General features: G+C 44.1%; 1 protein-coding gene across 4 annotated transcripts in view; it reads right to left on the reverse strand.

Annotated features, from left to right (window-relative positions):
* Positions 1-22,364, reverse strand: part of MINDY4 (MINDY lysine 48 deubiquitinase 4) — a 459,492-nt gene that overhangs the window by 129,149 nt on the left and 307,979 nt on the right. For all 4 annotated transcript variants that reach the window (XM_029588354.1, XM_029588353.1, XM_029588352.1 and 1 more), the window contains one exon: positions 16,168-16,235. In XM_029588354.1, the coding sequence (XP_029444214.1) occupies positions 16,168-16,235 (68 nt within the window). The remainder of the gene's footprint in view (positions 1-16,167; positions 16,236-22,364) is intronic.

Genomic DNA, 22,364 nt, shown 5'->3' on the forward strand with positions numbered 1-22,364 from the left:
ACATGGCACAATCCAAAGCTGAAGAACTGGCCCAATTTTTCCAAAATAAAATCGACAATCTTTTAACCCAACTGCCTTCCAATACAGTAGACGCCCTCCCAACATACCAACACCCGACCTTCTTAAACTCCAGCCTTAACACTTTTGAGCCCGTCTCTTCCACTGAGATACAAACCATCCTGAGAAGAATGAAACCTTCATCTCATCCTGCAGACCACATCCCCACTAAACTACTTCTATCCATTCCAGACACAATAGCTACATCATTGACAAACATCATCAACTGCTCTCTAGCCCAAGGATCCTTCCCAGACGATCTCAAAATGGCCTCAATCTCACCTCTCCTAAAGAAACCCAACCTTGACCCAAAGGACCCCATCAACTTCCACCCCATAGCTAACCTCCCATTCATCGCCAAGATCATGGAAAAACTTGTTAACACTCAACTCTCAAACTACATAGAAGACAACAATCTCCTCTTCGCCCCACACCACGGATTTCGAAAAAATCGAGGCACAGAATCTCTCCTCATCTCTTTGTCAGACCATATACTATTGGGCCTTGACAAAGGAAACTCGTTCCTACTAATCTTGCTAGACCTATCCGCAGCGTTTGATACGGTCAACCATGCCATCCTCCTAAACCTATTGTCATCCATAGGAATCAGCGGCACCGTCTTCTCCTGGTTTAAAACCTTTCTCAACAATAGAGGTTACAAAGTTAAACTCCAAAACAAGGAATCCTCAAGATTTGACTCTGCTATAGGAGTCCCACAAGGTTCTTCACTATCCCCGACTCTATTCAATATTTACCTTCTTCCTCTATGCCAACTTCTCACTGACCTCAATCTAAAGTTTTTCCTATACGCAGATGATATTCAAATCATCATCCCTATTAAAGACACTTACTCTAATGCTCTTGACTACTGGGAATCATGCCACCAAAAAATCAAACAACTACTCAACAGCCTACACCTCATCTTAAATTCCTCCAAGACTGAGATCCTACTCATCTCGCCTGAAAACACAAACAACAGTACTCTTCCTTCCAATCTTCTTACCACACAAACCAGAGACCTAGGAGTGATAATAGATAACCGGCTAAACTTCAAGGCACACATCAATAAAACAACTAAAGACTGCTTCTATAAACTCCAGGTCCTAAAAAGGATAAGACCTCTTTTCCACGCTCACGATTTCAGAACGATCATCCAAGCAGTCATTTTCTCGAAACTGGACTACTGCAATTCCCTATTGCTAGGTCTACCTTCATCCTACTCCAAACCACTCCAGATGGTGCAAAATTCAGCAGCCCGTATTCTGACAGGCACAAGGAAAAGAGACCACATCTCCCCCGTCTTGAAAGAGCTACATTGGTTACCCATATACTTCCGCATCATGTATAAGGCCTTAACCATCATCTATAAAACTATACATCAACTCACCACTCTCGATCTCCAATTCCCTCTCCAATTACATAATTCTACTAGACCTACCAGAGATGCTTATAGAGGCTCCCTACTAGTTCCCCCAGCGAAAACGACCAAACACATCACCCTAAGAGATCGCGCCACCTCCACAGCTGGCCCTCTACTGTGGAATTCCATTCCTACAGACCTCAGACAGGAGCCATGCCTCCCAACATTTAGGAAAAAACTTAAGACTTGGTTATTCAAGCAAGCTTTTCCGGACACAACCTAATGACACAATCCAATGACTCATAAAACACCTTGCCGTTTGTATTTAATATTTATTCTATACTACATTTATATTGTATTTTGTTAACTAGTCTCTCCTCTCTTCTTCCTTCCAAGTTCGGCTTCCCTTGTTAAATGTAACTGTACCTTCTGTCACCACAGTTCTAGTTCCATGTATTTATTATCATTTTTTGTATTTATTGCACCCCCGTTCTATGTAAACCAGCAAGATATGTTTTCATGATTGCCGGTATATAAAAACTCTAAATAAATAAAATACATAAATAAATAAATAAAGTGCTTTGCCTCCACGGTACTGGTTCCTGCTTCCTGATCCTCGCTTCCTGGTTCCTGTGTGTCATTCCTGTGCTTCTGTGTCCTGTTCCTGGTTCCGTGGCAGTCTGGTTTGTCTCCTGAAGTCTTGTCTTTGTGGTCATTCTTTCCTTCATCTATCTTCAGTGTCTCGACTTGCTCTTGTGGTCCCTCATCCTCCTTCCTCCTCTTTATTCCTCATCTGTTTGGATTGGACTTATGGCTTTGACCTCAGACCGGACTTCTGGCTTTGACTGGATTGGACCTCAATGCTGCTTGACTTTTGCATGCCCCAAACCACTGCTTCCTTCCGCTTCTGACTGAACTCTGCCTGCCCAGACCACTGCCTGAACCATGACACTGTGAGAACATTGCCTGCCTCTGACCACAGCCTGGACATGAGCTTGTTTAATTGCTGCCTATCCTGACTCTGCTTTCATCTGTGCTGGCCCGTAACATCTTCCTCAAGACGGTTCTTCCTTCCCCTCCCCCCACAGAGGCCTGTGCCTAAGTCCAGCCAGCTGCAGCACCCGAGGCCTCAACCTAAGAGGAACAAGGGTTAGTACTGGTGAAGCTCCTGTTGGGCCCCTGCTTCCGCCAGCTCCACCTACCGATGGTGGGGACCTGCAAGGCTCCTCCCTGCAAGTTGCACCAACTCCCCCTCAGCCCAAGGGTCCACTCCGGCAACAATTTCAGATCTATTACTAGTAATTTATAACCTATCATTAAAATCATCCATTCTACCTGAAGACTGAAACGAAGCCAGTGTAACCCTGATATTTAAAAAGGGCTCCAGGGTGATCCGGTAAACTATAGACCAGTGAGCCTGACTTCAGGGCCAGGAAAAATCAGGGGAACTATTGTAACAAACAAAATCACAGAACATATAGACAGACAGGGTTTAATGGGACAGAGCCAGCATGGTAAGGTAAGTCTTGCCTCACAAATCTGCTACATATTTTTAAAAGGATTAATAAACATGTGGATAAAGGTGATCCGGTAGATGTAGTGTAATTTGATGTTTAGAAGGTGTTTGAGAAAATCTCTCATGAGAGGCTTTTTAAGAAAATTAAAAAGTCATGGGATAGGAGGCAATATACTTTTGTAGATTGCAAACTGGTTATAAGACAAGAAACAGAGTAGGATTAAATGGTCAGTTTTCTCAGTGTGGAGAGGTAAACAGTGGAGTGCCTCGGGAATCTGTACTTGAAACAGTGCTTTTAATATATGTATAAATGATCTGGAAAGGGAAATGATGAGTGAAGTGATCAAATTTGCAAATGACACAAATTATTCAGAGTAGTTAAATCACAAGAAGATAGTGATAAGTTGCAAGAGGATCTTGCAACACTGGAAGATTGGGTATCCAAATGGCAGATGAAATTTAATGTGGACAAGTGCAAGGTGATGCATATAGGGAAAAATAACCCATGTTGTAATTACACAATGTTAGGTTTCATGTTAGGAGTTACCACTCAGCAAAAAAACCTAAGGGGCTGATCTTAAAAAAGTACGCACGAGCGTACTTTTATTCGCGCAACCAGCGTGAACAAAAGTACACCGGATTTTAACAGATCCGCGCGTAGCCGTTAAAATCCGGGGTCAGCGCGTGCAAGGCTGCGCAAAATCGGCAGCCTGCGCGCGCCGAGCCGCACAGCCTGCCTCCGTTCCCTCTGAGGCCGCTCTGAAATCGGAGCGGCCTTGAAGGGAACTTTTGTTTTGTCCCCCCCACCTTTCCCTCCCTTCCCCTACCTAACCCCCCCCCCCCCACACACCTTTATTCCGCAAGTTACGTCTGCCCGATTAACTTACGCGTGCGAGCCGGCAGCCGGGGTCCATGTTCCGGTCCGGGGGGGGGGGGCCGGTCTGGAGGCTGCGGCCACGCTCCTGGAACGCCCCCTGAACTGCCCCCTGACCCTGGACACGCCCCCAGACTGCCGACACGCCCTGGGCATGCCCCCTCCCGCCCCTTTTACGAAGCCCCGGGACTTCCGTGCGTCCCAGGGCTTTGCGCACGCCGGCGGCCTATGCGAAATAGGTCCGCCGGCGTGCAAGTGCCCTGCGCACGTAAATCCGGCCGGATTTACACACACAGGCCTTTTAAAATCGACCCTTAAGTGTCATAATGGATAATACATTGAAAATGTCGGCTCAGTGTGCTGAGGCAGTCAAAAAAGCAAATAATGTTAGTAATTATTAGGAAGGAAATGGTGAATAAAATGGAGAATGTCATAATGCCTCTGTAGCGCTTCATGGTGAGACCACACTTTGAGTACTGTGTTCAGTTCTGGTTGCTGCATATCAAAAAAGATATGGATGTACTGGAGAAGGTACAGAAAAGGGTGATCAAAATGATAAAGGAGATGGAACAGCTCCTCTGTGAGGAAAAGCTAAAGAGATTAGGGCTGTTTAGCTTGGAGAAGAGATGGTTTAGGGGGGTTATGATAGAGATCTCTAAAATCATGAGATTGCTAGAATGGGTAAAAGTGAATCAGTTATTTATTCTTTGAGATAATAGAAGGACTAGGGGGCACTCCATGAAGTTAGCAAGTAGCACATTTAAAACAAACTGGAGAAAAATCTTTTTCACTCAATGCGCAGTTAAGCTCTCAAATTTGTTGCCAGAGGATATGATTAAGGCAGCTAGTTTAGTTGGATTAAAAAAGGTTTGGTCAAGCACCTGGAGGAGAAGTCCCAAACTTCTGTTAGTCAAGTTGACTTAGGGGCAGATTTTCAAAGGCTACGAGCGTAACATACACGCATAACCCGAGAAAATCTGCCCCTGTGCGTGCCGAGCCTATTTTGCATAGGCTCGGCGGCGCAAGCAAGCACTGGGACGCGCATATGCCCCGGGGCTTGCAAAAAGTGGGGGGGCGTGGCCGGAGCCTCCAGGCACAGTGGCCATTTGCTGCTGTACCTGGGATCGCGGGCCGGCCATTGGCCGGTGCGCAGAAGCTACGCCTGCCAGTAGGCAGGAGCAATTTACCCGACAAAGGTAAGGGGGGTTCTAGGTAGGGCTGGGGGGTGGGTTAGGGAGGGGAAGGGAAGGGAAGGTGGGGGGGAGGCGGAAGGAAAGTTCCCTCCAAGGCCACTCCAATTTCGGAGTGGCCTTGGAGGGAATGGAGGAAGGCTGCGCGGCTCGGCGCGCACAAGTTGCACAATTGGTGCACCCCCTCGCGCGCGCCGACCCTGGATTTTATAACCTGCGCACGGTAGCGCGCGCAGGTTATAAAATTAGGCGCAGATTTATTCGCCCCAGGTTGTGCGAACAAATCTACGCCCGCACGCACCTTTTAAAATTTGGCCCTTAGTGAATAGCCACTGCATTAGTAGCATGGGATCTATTTAATATTTAGATACTTGCCAGGTACTTGTATCCCGAATTGGCTACTGATAGAAATAGGATGCTGGGCTTGATGAACTCTTAGTCTGACGCAGTATGGTAACTTATGTGGCCCTCTGCAGGGGCAGCTTGCACTGCTTAGGTCACTCCTAAAGGAGAAAACCAAAGAGGGTATCCAACCTGACTTCAGTGCCAGGAAAAATAGTGGAAAGTGTTATAAATATCAAAATCACAGAACATATAGAAAGACATGGTTTAATGGAACAAAGTCAGCATGGCTTTACCCAGGGCAAGTCTTGCCTCACAAATCTGCTTCACTTTTTTGAAGGAGTTAATAAACATGTGGATAAAGGTGAACCGGTAGATATAGTATACTTGGATTTTCAGAAGGCGTTTGACAAAGTTCCTCATGAGAGGCTTCTAGGAAAAGTAAAAAGTCATGGGATAGGTGGCGATGTCCTTTCGTGGATTGCAAACTGGCTAAAAGACAGGAAACAGAGAGTAGGATTAAATGGGCAATTTTCTCAGTGGAAGGGAGTGGACAGTGGAGTACCTCAGGGTTCTGTGTTGGGACCCTTACTGTTCAATATATTTATAAATGATCTGGAAAGAAATACGACGAGTGAGATAATCAAATTTGCAGATGACACAAAATTGTGCAGAGTAGTTAAATCACAAGCAGATTGTGATAAATTGCAGGAAGACCTTGTGAGACTGGAAAATTGGGCATCCAAATGGCAGATGAAATTTAATGTGGATAAGTGCAAGGTGATGCATATAGGGAAAAATAACCCATGCTATAATTACACGATGTTGGGTTCCATATTAGGTGCTACAACCCAAGAAAGAGATCTAGGTGTCATAGTGGATAACACATTGAAATCGTCGGTTCAGTGTGCTGCGGCAGTCAAAAAAGCAAACAGAATGTTGGGAATTATTAGAAAAGGAATGATGAATAAAACGGAAAATGTCATAATGCCTCTGTATCACTCCATGGTGAGACCGCACCTTGAATACTGTGTACAATTCTGGTCGCCGCATCTCAAAAAAGATATAATTGCGATGGAGAAGGTACAGAGAAGGGCTACCAAAATGATAAGGGGAATGGAACAACTCCCCTATGAGGAAAGACTAAAGAGGTTAGGACTTTTCAGCTTGGAGAAGAGACGACTGAGGGGGGATATGATAGAGGTGTTTTAAAATCATGAGAGGTCTAGAACGGGTAGATGTGAATCGGTTATTTACTCTTTCGGATAGTAGAAGGACTAGGGGACACTCCATGAAGTTAGCATGGGGCACATTTAAAACTAATCGGAGAAAGTTCTTTTTTACTCAACGCACAATTAAACTCTGGAATTTGTTGCCAGAGAATGTGGTTCGTGCAGTTAGTATAGCTGTGTTTAAAAAAGGATTGGATAAGTTCTTGGAGGAGAAGTCCATTACCTGCTATTAAGTTCACTTAGAGAATAGCCACTGCCATTAGCAATGGTTACATGGAATAGACTTAGTTTTTGGGTACTTGCCAGGTTCTTATGGCCTGGATTGGCCACTGTTGGAAACAGGATGCTGGGCTTGATGGACCCTTGGTCTGACCCAGTATGGCATTTTCTTATGTTCTTATGTTCTTAACCAAATGCGCAGGCCCAACAGTTATGCGCGTAAATCCATATTTTAAATCTGGCTCCGCAGTGTACAGTGGGCTGCTAGCTGCATATATTTACTTCTACTCTTGCAGGCCGATACAGTACAGTGCGATCATTTGGATGCGCGTTTTCGATGCGCTAGCTTTACCTCTTATTCAGTAAGGGGTAATAGCGCGTCGAAAACGCGCGTCCAACCCCCTGAGACTAATAGTGCCCCCAACATGCAAATGCATTTGATGGCCCTATTAGTCATTCTCACGCGATACGGTAAGTAAAATGTGCAGCCAAGCCGCACATTTTACTTTAAGAAATTAGTGCCAACCCAAAGGTAGGCGTTAATTTCTGCCGGTGCCGGGGAAGTGCACAGAAAAGCAGTAAAAACTGCTTTTCTGTGCACCCTCCGACTTAATACCATGGCGATATTAAGTCGGAGGCCCCAAAAGATAAAAAAGTTAAAAATTAAAAAAAAAAAAATTTTAAATGGGCCCGCGGCTCGCGGGTTGAAAACCGGACACTTAATTTTGCCGGCGTCCGGTTTCTGAACCTGTGGCTGTCAGCGGGTTTGAGAACCGACGCCGGCAAAATTGAGCGTCGGCTGTCAAACTCGCTGACAGCCGCCGCTTCCTTAAAAAAAGAGGCGCTAGGGACGCTCTAGTGTCCCTAGTGCCTCTTTTTACCACGGGCCTAATTTAAATAAATTAAGTTACTGAATCGCGCGCACAGGAGAGTGGCCTGGGCGCTCGCCCGCTCTCCCGCATGCTTTACTGTATCGGCCCGTTGATGAGGTATAAGTCTGCAGAAATCTCGTTTTAGGCCTAAAAGGAGAGGGTGAGGGGTCTGGGTAAACTGTAGGGAGTGCAGGCTGAAGAACTAGAGGGTTCTGGATGACCTTGAGATAGATTGGGCAAACTGGTGGATTAATTGGTAAAACTGGGAATGTCCTTCACATGAGCATGTTTTAAAATCTGCTAACCTGCACGTGTTAAAGCCGACATGGTCCTGAGGAAAATATGAGAACTACGTTTGCTCATTTAAGTGTTTAAAATTAGGAGAACACATACGTGCGATGGGTGTATTTTAAATCTTTCCTGCATATGTGCGCTCGTGCATGTATGTGCACATATGATAATTATAAAATTACCATCCCTATGAACAGCCACAGTTCATAAGCATTATTTAATTTATTTATTTATTTAAGTCTTTTCTATACCGTCGTTAAGTAGCTTCCGTCACAACGGTTTACAATAGGCACCTAAGCCAGACTCTTAAGTCTTTGCTTTGAAAATATTTTTCCTTTTTTTTTTAATAAGGACAAAAGTGGTGTATTGAGGTTCTTTAGTTTTCAGAACGGTTTCTCTGCCACTGGAAATTCAGATTTCCATGTAACAGAAATGGCATCACCACCAGTTTCTCATTAACTGCAAACTATCAAAAGTCTGTGAGCTTGCTGAGGCTTGTAATTCTTTGGAAAATTCCCCATAGCCTCATTTGTTCTGTTATATTTAACCTACTGAAATGAAACAGATGTTTTTAACATATTCCATGAAATCCTGAACAGCCGTTTGCTCGTGTGCACCCACTTCTTGCTTGTACTAATTGGCTCATTGTAAGTGCTACAGTTCTCCCAAGAGATATCCATTTTGTTATGAAATTTTAAGATCTACTTCAGAATATTTAAGGCCAGGTTTAATTTTACATAGAGATTTGGTACCAATACAAACTGCAACCATTGGAGTAGATTTTCAAAAAATACGCGCGATTTTATAACAGTCGCACATTTATCGTTCAGCAATTAACGCCTGATGAACGAATTGAAAAAAAGTACAAAAAAGCAGAAAAAACTGCTTTTCTGTACTTCTTTAAAAGTAAAAAAAAAGAAAAAAAATAACCTCAGCTGACCGCATTGAAGACTAACGCTGATATGCTCGGCGTCGGTTTTCATAACCGGCTGACTGCAGTTATGAAAACCGACGCCGAGTTTATCAGCGTTGGTGTTCATAACCGGCAGACCTCCAGTAACCAAGGGGTCGCCATGCATACGTTAAGAAAGCAGGCGCTGAAAAGTCAGCGCTTGCTTTCCACGTATAATATTGCATAGGCCCCAAAGGATATTATTTCTTTACATATCTGAAAAAAGGAAGGTCCAAAAATAAATTGTAGGTAACAGTAAATGTTGACAGGTAAGGACAAATACACCCACTTTGCCTGCCCTGTTGTCCTTATAAACACTCTTCTGCTAAGCATATCTCTCCCAGTTGTTAGCCGTACAAGCTTGATCAAATGCAAGCGATTTCTTCTCCATTTCAGTTTTATTTCCCCATGTTGGTCTCTACCATTTGTATGCAAACAAGCATATGGGTTTCCATACCTAAGCTATTACCTAACCTCTTCACACCCATTCTTACCATTTTCCTTTGTATCTGTCCTGTGTAGAGACACCTATGTGTCCACTAGATGGCCCTAGATCCCTGCCCTTGAGTTTGTCAGCTAGGAGGGAGAGAGCATCCTTACAAAACCTCCCCCTGAGAGTGTCTGAGGTTGTAGAATCCCAATCCAGAAGGGTAAGGGATAGCCTAAGGTAGTAGGTGGCAGTATTGGCTTGATTTTGAGAGTGGTGTGTTCTCCCAGTTTAGGCCCCAGCCTAGAGCAGGAAGGGGAGAGACACTGCATTATCAGCTCCTGGAAACGGGCTGGCAAGGGGATTGGAGAGAGGAAGATTTTTTATTTTTTGGGGGGGTTTTGATAGTTTTGACCTGGCCCCTGCTCAGGAGAGAGTTCCATACCCTTTCACCACAAGCAAGAGGTTGCAGTGACTATCTGTTGTGAAGAAGAAATTTTTCCTGCTACCCTTCCTTTTCCCAAGTGTTACCGTTCGAGGTCGGCATCTCGGGTCATCTGCAGTTTCGCCGCACAGCATCAGGCTCATGCCCCGCCCCCTTTAAGCACATCAGTTCCCGGAAGCCTGCAATTGCGCGGGAACTCTCTTCTATTTAAAGCCCCGAGCCCAGCACAGCATTGCCTCAGCTTCAGGCTTGCTTGTGCTGGTGCTCTGTTGGATCGATTGTCTTCCTGCCTAACTTGGTCAGCCTGAGATTTCCCTGTTTGCTGCCTGCCTCGACTCTGGTCTGTTCCTGAGACACTCTGTCTGCTGCCTGCCCACGACCCGGACCAGATTTGGATTGCCTAGCTCTCTGTCTGCCATGATACCGGACAGCTCTCTGAACATTCTGCCTGCTGTCTGCCTATGACCTGGACCAGACTTGGATTAACTTGCCTGCTGCCTGACTTCGACCCAGACCGGAATTGGATTTACCTTGCTAGCCGCCTGCCTACGACTCGGTCTGGAGTTGGATTACCCTGTCTATATCTGAAGACACTGAACTGAGCATGGTTGCGGACTCACCCTGCCAGTTACCTCGACCCATCCATCAGGCCTAAGGTAAGACTGTTATCCATCAAGTATCCACAAAATCGTAACTGTTAGCCGAGGCCATGGATCCAGTGGATTTAACAGCACTACAGGCCATTCCCGGGCTAGCTTCTCGCATCCAGCAACAACAGGGGGAACTGAATCAAGTTACAGGAGTATTGGAGAGATTGGTGGCTAGAATGGATGCCCTCTCAGTTTCGGCTCTGACTCCTCCTTCACCCACTCCTGTATTACGTCTAGCACCTCCACCACGATTCAATGGAAACCCTCAACTATGTTGCAGATTTATCAACCAATGTCGCATGCATTTTTCACTCCAGCATGCCTTATTTCCCAATGACAAAACCAAGGTCACGTTTATTCTATCTCTCTTGGAGGGGCCAGCCTTGGCATGGGCTTCTCCCTTTAGGGAGCGGAAGGATTCACTGTTAAACAATTTGAATCAATTCTTGAGAGACTTTCGTCTAATATTCGATGAACCCAGTCACTCCTCTTCAGCAGCAGCAGAATTACTCCAAATTTGACAAGGGTCTAGATCAGTTGGAGAATACGCAGTTCAGTTTTGCACTTTGGCAGTGGAACTTCACTGGGGAGAGGACAGTCTCACGGCCATATTTCGGCAAGGACTTTCTGAGTCTATTAAAGATGAACTGGCAGGTCGTGAGACACCAGAGAATTAGGAAGAATTAATTCGTCTCGCCATTCGACTAGACCTACGCTTCCAAGAAAGGTCTCGAGAGAGGGCCATGTTGTGACGACCCATCCAGCTGGCTCCAGCTTTCCAGTGACCTCTTATGACTCCCAGGGCATTGCATCCTCAAACGACTTCAGAGGAACTCATGCAAATTGATCGTTGTCGATTAACACCTGAGGAATGGCAACGGAGTAGACTGAATAATCTCTGCCTGTATTGTGCGGGTACAGGACACTTCGTGAACAAATGTCCAAATAGATCGGGAAACTCTCGGGCCTAGGGTTGGTTGGAGAGGCCTCCCTGAGTCATTTTGGCTCCTCTCCACAGTTTCTGATTCCAGTTTCTATAACTTTCAAACAAGAGACTTTTCACTGGCAGGCCTTTTTGGATTCAGGAGAAGCAGGGAATTTCATCGAGGAGGCGCTGGTCAAGCAGTTCCACATCCCCACAGAGACTGTTAAAACTCCACTTATAGTCTCCTCTGTCTCTGGATTGCCTATAGGGGACAAAATTGTGTCTATCACCCAACCCATTAAAATGAGTACGGGAGTACTCTATCACGAAATCATACAATTATACATTCTCCCCTCCTCTGTCAACCAGGTTATATTAGGATTACCCTGGCTGAGAATGCATCAACCTCACCTAGATTGGGGAACCTTGCAACTGGCTAGTTGGAGCACCCATTGTCGACAGAATTGTTTGTCGACAGTTCATCAGGTCCACAATATCATTTCAAGTCCTATGAATATTCCATCTTCGTTACCACGCTAATATTCTGAATTTATTGATGTGGTTAGCAAACAACAAGCCGAAACATTACCGTCACATCATTCCTATGATTGTGAGATTGAGTTAATTCCAGGAAAAGAGCCCCCCAGGGGGAGGGTTTATATCTTATCAGAACCAGAATTGAAAGCCATGAGCCAATACAACCAGGAGAATTTAGCCAGGGGATTCATCAAACTTTCTTCTTCTCCAGCTGGAGCAGAATTTTTTTTTGTCAAAAAGAAAGATGTTTCGTTACGGCCTTTTATTGACTATAGACGATTAAATGCTATTACAAAAAAGAATCGATATCCAACACCTTTAACAGCAGAACTTTTTGATCGTTTAAGAGGAGCTAAAATTTTTACCAAACTTGATCTTCGGGGAGCCTATAATTTAATCAGGATACAGGAGCAGGACGAATGGAAAACTGCCTTTAACACTCATGATGGACACTATGAATATCGGGTGATGCCTTTTGGACTATGTAATGCTCCGGCAGTTTTCCAGAATATGATTAATGACATTTTTTGAGATGTCTTATATTCCTACGTCATCGTTTACCTGAACGACATCCTAATTTTGTCTAGAACTGAGCAACAACATCAAATTCATGTCAAGCAAGTCCTACAATGTCTTCGAGAGAACAAGTTATTTTCCAAATTGGACAAATGTCTCTTGCATCAGAATAAGTTACCATTTCTGGGTTATATTGTATCTAAGGATGGCTTACGTATGGATCCAGAGAAACTTAAGGCCATCTTGGACTGGCCCCAACCCACGGGGCTCAAAGCCAGACAATTTATTCCTGGTTACTCCACCTTGGTAGCGCCTCTTACTGCCTTTCCAATTTACAATTGTCCCTCAGAAGCTCTTCATGCCTTTCAATGTTTGAAACAAGAGTTCATTAAAAATCCCTGTCTCATTCGACCCGATCCAACAAAACCATTTATTTTGGAGGTTGACGCACCAGCTTTGGGAATTGGAGCTATTCTTTTGCAACCTTCGGATTCTGGCAAATTACTTACCTGCGCATATCTGGGTTAAATCCCCGAGAAGCTCGCTGGGCATTATTTTTTAGTCGATTCGATTTTAAGATACACTTTCGATCCACTGAGAAGGATCTACGAGCAGACATACTATTTCGGAGCTTTATTCCAGAGGATACCCCAGAACCCTCTCGCCATATAATCGATCCCGCTCAGATAATAGTGGCAACCACTTTTACGGTTCCGGTGGGAAAAATGGTAGTACCAAAGCAGCTTAGACAAAAAAAGTTCTTCGATGGGCCCATGAGTCCTACTTGTCTGGACATCCCGGCATCTACAGGACAAGAAATCTCATCTCCCGCTTCTATTGGTGGCCGCAATGGAGGGCTGATGTCAAAAGATGTACGTGGAATCCTGTTCTACATGTGAGGTTTACAAGGTCCCACGACAACGACCGATTGATCTACTACAGCCTCTGCCTGTTCCAGATAAACCTTGGTCACAGATCGCCACTGACTTCATAACTGATCTTCCTCCCTCTGAGGGGAATATAGTCATTTGGGTGGTCATAGATCGATTTTCCAGAATGGCCCACTTCATCCCACTTCCTGGTTTACAGTCTACTTCAGATTTGGCTCGACTCTTTCCATTACATATTTTTCGTATTCATGGCTTACCTTCAAGTATTGAGTCAGACAGAGGTGTTCAGTTTACAGCCAGATATTAGAAAGATTTGTGCAAAAAATTCCAGATAGAGCTAAAATTTTCATCGGCTTATCACCCTCAGTCTAATGGATTAACTGAACGCACCAATCAGTCCCTCAAGACCTTTCTACGATGCTATGTTAATCAAAGGCACGATGACTGGGCATCTCTTTTACCTTGGGCCGAGATATGCCATAACAACCATGTAACCCAAACTTCTGGCTCATCACCTTTCTTTTTAGTTTTTGGGAAACATCCTCGGATTCCCCTCCCTATAGCTACTCCCTCCTCTTGTCCGGCCGTGGAATAGACGATCCACTCTATGACGGAACTCTGGAAAGAGACACGAAAATTATTGCTAAAAGCCTCCAGTAAAACCAAAGTACAAGCTGATAAAAAGAGGAGGAAGGGGCCTCAACTCCAACCTGGAGATTGGGTGTGGTTAAGTACTAAAAACCTCAAGTTTCGCACTCCGTCTCTAAATTTGCACCGAAGTTCGTTGGACCATTTCCTGTTGTTAAACAAATCAATGATGTTGCTGTGAAACTTCAATTACCATCTAATCTACAGATTCACAATGTGTTTCACATTTCTTTACTTAAACCTGCAATCTTGTCTTGGCCCTCCAGAAGAACCAAGAAAGTAATTCCTTCACTTATACAGAATGACATGCAGTACGAGATTAAAGAAATTTTGGACTCAAGAAAAATTAGAGGACAATTGTAGTATTTAATTTCATGGAAGAATTCTTGTCCTGAGGAAAATTCTTGGGAGCCACTTGAGAATATCCCGGCACCTCGCCTACTCCGACAATTTCATTGACGGTTCCCTCTTAAACCCGGTCCAGGAAGCAGGAGGAGAGAGCCTTGCAGGGGAGGTACTGTTACCGTTCGAGGTCGGCATCTTGGATCATCTGCAGTTTCGCCACACGGCAGTGGCAGTAGGCAGCATCGGGGCTCGACGCGCTTCGGGCTCATGCCCCGCCCCCTTTAAGCAAGTCGGTTCCCGGAAGCCTGCAATTGCGCGGGAACTCTCTTCTATTTAAAGCCCCGCGTCCAGCACAGCATTGTTTCGGCTACAGGCTTGCTTGTGCTGGTGCTCTGTTGGATCTATTGCCTTCCTGCCTGACTTGGTCTGCCTGAGATTTCCCTGTTTGCTGCCTGCCTCAACTCTGGTCTGTTCCTGGGACACTCGGCCTGCTGCCTGCCCATGACCTGGACTGGATTTGGATTGCCTTGCTCTCTGCCTGCCACGAAACTGGACTGCTCTCTGGACATTCTGCCTGCTGCCTGCCTATGACCTGAACCGGACTTGGATTTACCTTGCTCTGCTGCCTGCCTATGACCTGGACGAGAATTGGACTTGTCTTGCTAGCCGCCTGCCTATGACTCGGTCTGGAGTTGGATTGCCCTGTCTATATCTGAGGACACTGAACTGAGCCTGGTTGCAGACTCACCTGCCAGTTAACTCGACCCATCCATCAGGCCTAAGATAAGACTGTTATCCATCAAGGATCCACAAAATCTTAACACCAGGGCTGGATGTTCAGCTGGATAACTTATCTGCTCAACATCTTACTGAATAGGCTTCCCATAACTATTAACATATATAAAAGGCCCCAGGAACCTCAGGTGCATGCTTTGAGGGAGGCAGATATATGTTAAAACCTGCACAGGTGGTATCATACAAGTTCTAAAATACTTGATCAAATCTACATGGACTCATATTCGCACATATATGCAGCTTGAGGATATGTTTGAAAGTTAGGCATGCTATTTTCCTCCCCCTACCTAAGCACGTCTCCAGGTCCACCTCCTCTAAACATGGCTAAAAACACACGCGCTATGTAACAACACATGTACCTTTAGCAGTGTTGAGGGAGGGCAATTCTCAGACAGCTGATTGGTGCAGGGAACATGCTATTCACCTTGCAAATCACTTTGAAAATTGCCTTCCCTGTTAGTCGAAGAAATACCTAAAAATATCCTGGAAATAATCTTTCCCTTTTTACTCACCTTGCTGATAAATTAACATGATGTTTCATTCATTATCAGTTATCAAAGATTATCAGTTGCCCTGTTCCCCCTTTCCCTGTTTATTGTAATTTCCACCGTTTTTACGTTAAAATGTAAACCGATATGATGTGTATTTTAATATCGGTATAGAAAAGCTGTTAAATAAATAAATAAACAAACAAATAAATAAATAAATAAATAAATAAATGGAATTATATAAACAACAGCAAATTTAAAAGCATGTCTACTCTAATACTGCATACATGGCAGTATATTATGGGTAAATGCCCAGGGCTTCATACTCCAAATCATTTTACCTGAACTAAGATTAGAAATGCTTACCTATTCATGCCCATTTATAATATGTCCGATTTTAGTCAGTTCAAAAACTAAAACATGGTGTAACATTAGCTCTAATAAATAAAGCTGTAGCAAGAAACACATCATTTGCCTCACATGGAATAGATTTGAAATGTTACATTTCCTTAACGATGCATAGGAAAGCTTACATCTCTCCTCTGAAGCTTTCCACTTGGAGGGTACTGTATTAAAACCTAGTTGAAAATACTCACAATTCAATGGTTCTTGAAAAGACAGCAGACAAAGTAAGAAGAATGCATCCAAAAGGCCCAGCTTCAAACTGCAAAAATAACCAAAGGAAATAATGGTAGCTGAAAATATACTGGAGCATTAAAGGCTTCAACCTACATGAACAATGATGTCTGTACTTAGAGCAAGGGGCAGGTAGATCATAAATGATATAAGGCAACATAATAGAACAAAGCATTGTGACCATAATAAAGCATCACATAGCAAAACCATTACCTTTACAAAGGTCAAAAAAACAGAGGCAAGGCATTATGTAAAAAGGAACAGCATAATAATTTTAGTTATTATTACTAAGGAAATATGATCAGTGGTCATTAATGTAAAGCTAGTAAGAACAACAAATTTGCAATTGATTAATTTACAAATTCAACTAGCATGACCTATAAATTTGATATTTAGAAAAAGGAGAGGTGATCTAGAAATGTAAATTAACATATTTTAATATTCCACCATCCAGGAACCCATGAAGGCCTTGCCAACAATTTAGAAAATAAAAGACAAGCAGCAATAATGCATTAGTTATTTATTTTTTGCTTTTATAGACCACCTATCCAATAGATGGATCTTGGTGGGAGTTCATTCAGCAATGTGTTAATTTTAGTGTATTATTCATCAGACCAATTTCTTGGAGTCTCTGTAACAGGATGTTGTGGTCGACCATATGAAATGCGGAACTAATGTCTAGCATCACTAAAAATATTTTTGTCCCTGATCAAGACCTCTTAAATGTGTATCTGTCAAAGATAATAAGAGTGTTTCAGTGCTATAACATTTCCGAAATCCAAACTGCGCTGGATAGAGAATATTATGGTCATTTAGGAAATCGGATAGCTGTTGGACAACTTTTTCTATGATTTTAGACAGAAAAGGGAGATTGGAAACTGGTCAATAATTATTTAAGCAGGTAGGGTCAAGATTAGGTTTTTTTAAAATAGGTTTAACTATAGCACATTTTGGGATGTCAGGAAACCTGCGTTCTTCTAAAAATAAATTAACAATATTAGCAATAGGTCTAGCTAAGCTGTTAGAGGCTGATCTTAAGTACTTCACTGGAATCGCATCAATTGGATGAATAGCAGGGTTCAATTTTCTAATCAGGCTTTCGATTTCTGTGGAAGATACCAGATTGAACTCAGCCCAGCTAGTATCTGGGACCACGAGAAGCGAAATAATCTGTTGTGAAGACAAAGAATTAAGTAAATTTTAAATTTTATCTTTAAAAAATTAGCAAACGCATTACAATCTTTTGTTAGACTACGTAAAGAGATCTGAGAAGGTTTGATTAGATCATGCACATAATTAAACAACATTCTGGGATTGAATAAATATTCATGAATTTTGTTCCCGAAGAAATTCTTTTTAGCATTAGCAATCTTGGGCCTGGATTTCTGTGTGTGTGTGTGTGTGTGTGAGAGAGAGAGAGATAGCTCCATTAGCAGTGCCTTCTGATGCATACCAGACCCCAAAATGGGTTTGGAAGGATATTTGGTGGAACATCCAATAGGTTCATTCGGTAGCCTTAACAAACAATGGAAAGGGGTCTGAGGTTACACTGGGCCATTAGTTCACAAATAATTGCAACATTGCCCCGACTGGCAGATCCATCACCCCGGGTATGGAAAAATGAGCTATGCTCCTTTCAACCCAGTCAAAATCCCATCCCTGGAGTTGACTGAGATGCTGGCTGGGGCTTTAGAGTTCTTTTTTGTCTGGGATGGCCACGAGAGCTCTGGTGTTGCTGACAGGAGCGAGAGGGGGAAGGATAATAATTCCTTTGACATAAGAAAGACTTCTTCTTCCCTGATCTCCCTTATCCTATATGAGAAGCATGGGTCCGGCATGCGAACAAAGAGTTTTTAAAGGGTCTCATGGTGGTCCCTGATCTAGGCCACCTCATCCTTAAACTTATCTCTGAAGAGATTCTCTCCAGTGCACAGTGGGCACTGAGTCTTTCCTGTACCTCTGGTCAGAGTTCCGAGGCCTGCAGCCATGCCATTCTCCAGGCGCAGATTCCTGCTGCAGAGACCCTCGATACCGTTTCGAAAACATTATAGGTCATGCAGAACCTATGTTTTCTGCACTTCAGGCCCTTATGCACCAGCAAGAGGAGCATGTCTTGCTGCTGTTGACGTAACTGCTCAGCCACCTCCTGCACCTGCTTCCAGATGTCCCACGAGTACTGGCTTATGATAGGAAGCTATGCAGGCAATGAGCATAGCCCCCTGAAAAACCTTTCACCCAAGAGCATCCATCGCTCTGTGATCCTTCCCGGGGGCGTCGAGGGATGGGTCCTGGAACGTCTTGAGAGCGTATTCGACCACCACTGATTGATGGGGCGGCTGACACTTGTTGAACCCAGGAGCCTTCTGGACAAGATAGACCCCCATCCACCTCCTTATTCATGGGAGGCACTGTGAGGGGTGTTCTCACATCCTGAACAGCAGTTCCTTAAGGATCTTGTGCACTGGGACTGCCACAATCTCCTACCATGAACTGGAAATTTCAAGCATTTTGTGCCTGACATCCTCCAACGTCAACAACTGAAAGGGGATGGCCTCAACCATCAAGCTAACAAAACCTGCAAAGGAGAGGTCTTCAGGCGAGCACTTCCTTCGCTCCTCTGGAGGAGACAGGTCTGAGTGGAGACCATCAGAGGCATCATCAGATGCCTCAGTTTAGTCATGTCCCCAGGGGGTCACAGGTACCCTCATCCTCATTGTCATAGACCAGGGCCCTGGATGCTCGGCATTTGTCCAGAGGCACTGGCACTGATGGAACTGGCCGGGGGGGGGGGGGGCAGCAGGCCTTGGTACCTTAGGTGGCCTGGGTGAGCTTCCTCCTCCAGGGAACTTGGCATGACCACCATATTGAATACCATGGTAGTCATGCCAAGTTCCCTGGAGGGAATATTTAATATGGTGGTCATATTGGCATGACCACCAAATATTTAATATGTGGTCATATTGGCATGACCACCATATTAAATAAATAAATAATTAATAAATATTAGCAGAGGGAGGTGGCGGCACCCCAACGGACATCGGAGCCATCCCAGAAACCAACACCAGCTGGGTCGGTAACACGCTGATGAGCATGTGTAGAGATTCTAGCAGTGGCTCCAAAAGAGACAGTGCCAGCATCGGTACCATCGGTGTCACCGCGCTGATGTTCTGCATTGCACTCTCGACCACTAGCTGCACTCGCCTCTCAAATTCCTCCTCGAACATTGTCGATGCCAGAATGAACTGGGATGGAGGAGATCTGACCAGTTCCTCTTTGGAATTGAGAGGAGACTTGGTGGATGGCCCCAGGACCGATGGAGTCCATGGCATGCCTCTGGCATCAATGGAGGACTGGCTTTTCTCGCCATGGAGTCACTTTGGGTGCTTCACAGCATGAGCTAGCACATCCCCAAGCCTGACAACATGCATCGATAGCGACCGGTGTCGATGATTCTTCAGCTTCCCTCGATGCTCGACATGGTCTGTCCCCTGTGCTGAGGCCAGTGACGAGGAACCCGATGTCCTCAGCCTGGAAGAGTTTGATGATGGATGGTTTCTAGCATCCTTATCAGCCGATGACATCAATAGAACTGACAGCCCTGCCGATGTCGTTGGCTTGGTGTACATTGGTGCGGTTCTGTGGTCCCTCAATGCCGATGTCAATGGCCCGGTCTTCTCCGTCCCAAAGAGGCACTCCATCTTATTGAGTTGGATCAGACATCACTTTGGATTCATCTGGGCGTATGTCCTGCAACACCGGATGTCATGAGATGCCCCCAGGCAGAGGACACATGTACCATAGGGATCTGTGATAGACATAGTTCTCATGCACCAGGGGCATCGTTGAAAATCAGAAGTGGACATGATGGGATGAAATAAAAGGGACACAAATTCGAAATCGATGGCAATAGGCATTGACAGCCAGCATCTGCTGGCCTCCATGGGGGAATCAAGCTGAAAAAAAATGAATGAAGACTTTACTTAGGGAACTAGGAATAAGAGCCAAAGGTGACCTGGCGATATCGCCTGAAACAGAGAAGAAAAACACGCAGAAAACACGCACAAAGAAAAGTTTTTGAAAACAGCCAAGTAGGCCAAAAAGAGCGAGGCTCACCGATCGCAAAGCTGCAGGCTCCACGAAAAGAAGAGATTGAAGGGGACGCCTGCATGGGTGCATGCTATAATGCATATTGGGCATGGTCAATGAGAACAAGTCATAGTTCTAGAAACTTTGACATAAGTTTACCGTTTCGGACTCCATTCGATGATGTCACCCATGTGTGAAGACTACCATCCTGCTTGTCCTCGAAGAAGCAGGGAGGGGGCATGGGAGCTGACCTGTGGGCACCAATACATTTTTTATGCACTTCTGGAGAGGTTTAGGAGAGTCTGGAGGGGTTGCTTGGCCCAGTAGGGCCATTTGTGAAATATTGGGGGGAGTAGGCTGCAGTTCCATACCGCACTTTTCTTTTTTAAGCAAAACAGTGCAACTAAAATTTTTAATACAGCCAGTTAGAACATAAGAACATAAGAAATTGCCATACTGAGTCAGACCAAGGGTCCATCACGCCCAGCATCCTGTTTCCAACAGTGGCCAATCCAGGTTACAAGTACCCAAAAACTAAGTATATCCCATGCTACTGATACTAGTAATAGAAGTGGCTATTTTCTAAGTCAACTTGATTAATAGCAGGTAATGGACTTCTCCTCCAAGAATTTATCCAAACCTTTTTTAAACCCAGCTACACTAACTGCAGTAACCACATCCCCTGGCAACAAATTCCAGAGTTTAATTGTGCATTGAGTGAAAAAGAATTTTCTCTGATTAGTTTTAAATGTGCTACATGCTAACTTCATAGAGTGCCCCCTAGTCCTTCTATTATCCGAAAGAGTAAATAACCGATTCACATTTACCCATTCTAGACCTCTCATGATTTTAAAGACCTCTATCATATCCCCCCTCAGCCGTCTCTTCTCCAAGCTGAACAGCCCTAACCTCTTTAGTCTTTCCTCATAGGGGAGCTGTTCCATCTCCTTTATCATTTTGGTCACCTTTCTCTGTACCTTCTCCATCACAACTGTATCTTTTTTCAGATGCAGCAACCAGAATTGTACACAGTATCCAAGGTGCAGTCTCACCATGGAGCGATACAAGGCATTATAGCATTTTCCGTTTTATTCACCATTCCCTTACTAATAATTCCTAACATTCTGTTTGCTTTTTTGACGGCTGCAGAACACTGAGCTGACGATTTAATGTATTATCCACTATGACGCCTAGATCTCTTTCATGGGTGGTAGCTCCTAATATGGAACCTAATATTGTGTAACTACAGCATGGGTTATTTTTCCCTATATGCATCACTTTGCCCTTGTCCACATTAAATTTCATCTGTCATTTGAATGCCCAATTTTCCAGTCTCACAAGGTCCTCCTGCAATTTATCAAAATCTTCTTGTGTTTTAACTACTCTGAATAATTGTGTATCATCTGCAAATTTGATTACCTCACTCATCATATTCCTTTCCAGATCATTTATAAATATATCGAAAAGCACGGGTCCTAGTACAGATCCTTGAGGCACTCCACTGTTTACCCTTTTCCACTGAGAAAATTGTTCATTTAATCCTAATCTCTGTTTCCTGTCTTTTAACTAGTTTGTAATCCATGAAAGGACATCGCCACCTATCCAATGACGTTTTACTTTTATTAGAAGCCTCTCGTGAGGAACTTTGTCAAATGCCTTCTGAAAATCCAAATACACTACAGCTACCGGTTCACCTTTATCTACATGTTTATTAACCACTTCACAAAAGTGAAGCAGATTTGTGAGGCAAGACTTGCTCTGGATAGAGCCATGCTGACTGTGTTCCATTAAACCATGTTTTTCTATATGTTCTATGAATTTGATCTTTAGAAAACTTTCCACTATTTTTCCTGGCTCTGAAGTCAGGCTAACTGGTCTGTAGTTTCCCAGATCGCCCCTGGAGCCCTTTTTAAATATTTGGGTTACATTAACCACCCTCCAGTCTTCAGATACAATGGATGATTTTAATGATAGTTTACACATTTTAACAGATCTGAAATTTCATTTTTTAGTTCCTTCAGAACCCTGGGGTGCATAACATCCGGTCCAGGTGATTTACTACTCTTTATTT

This window comes from Rhinatrema bivittatum, chromosome 2 (assembly GCF_901001135.1).
Source record: "Rhinatrema bivittatum chromosome 2, aRhiBiv1.1, whole genome shotgun sequence".
NCBI classification, from domain to species: Eukaryota; Metazoa; Chordata; class Amphibia; order Gymnophiona; family Rhinatrematidae; genus Rhinatrema; species Rhinatrema bivittatum.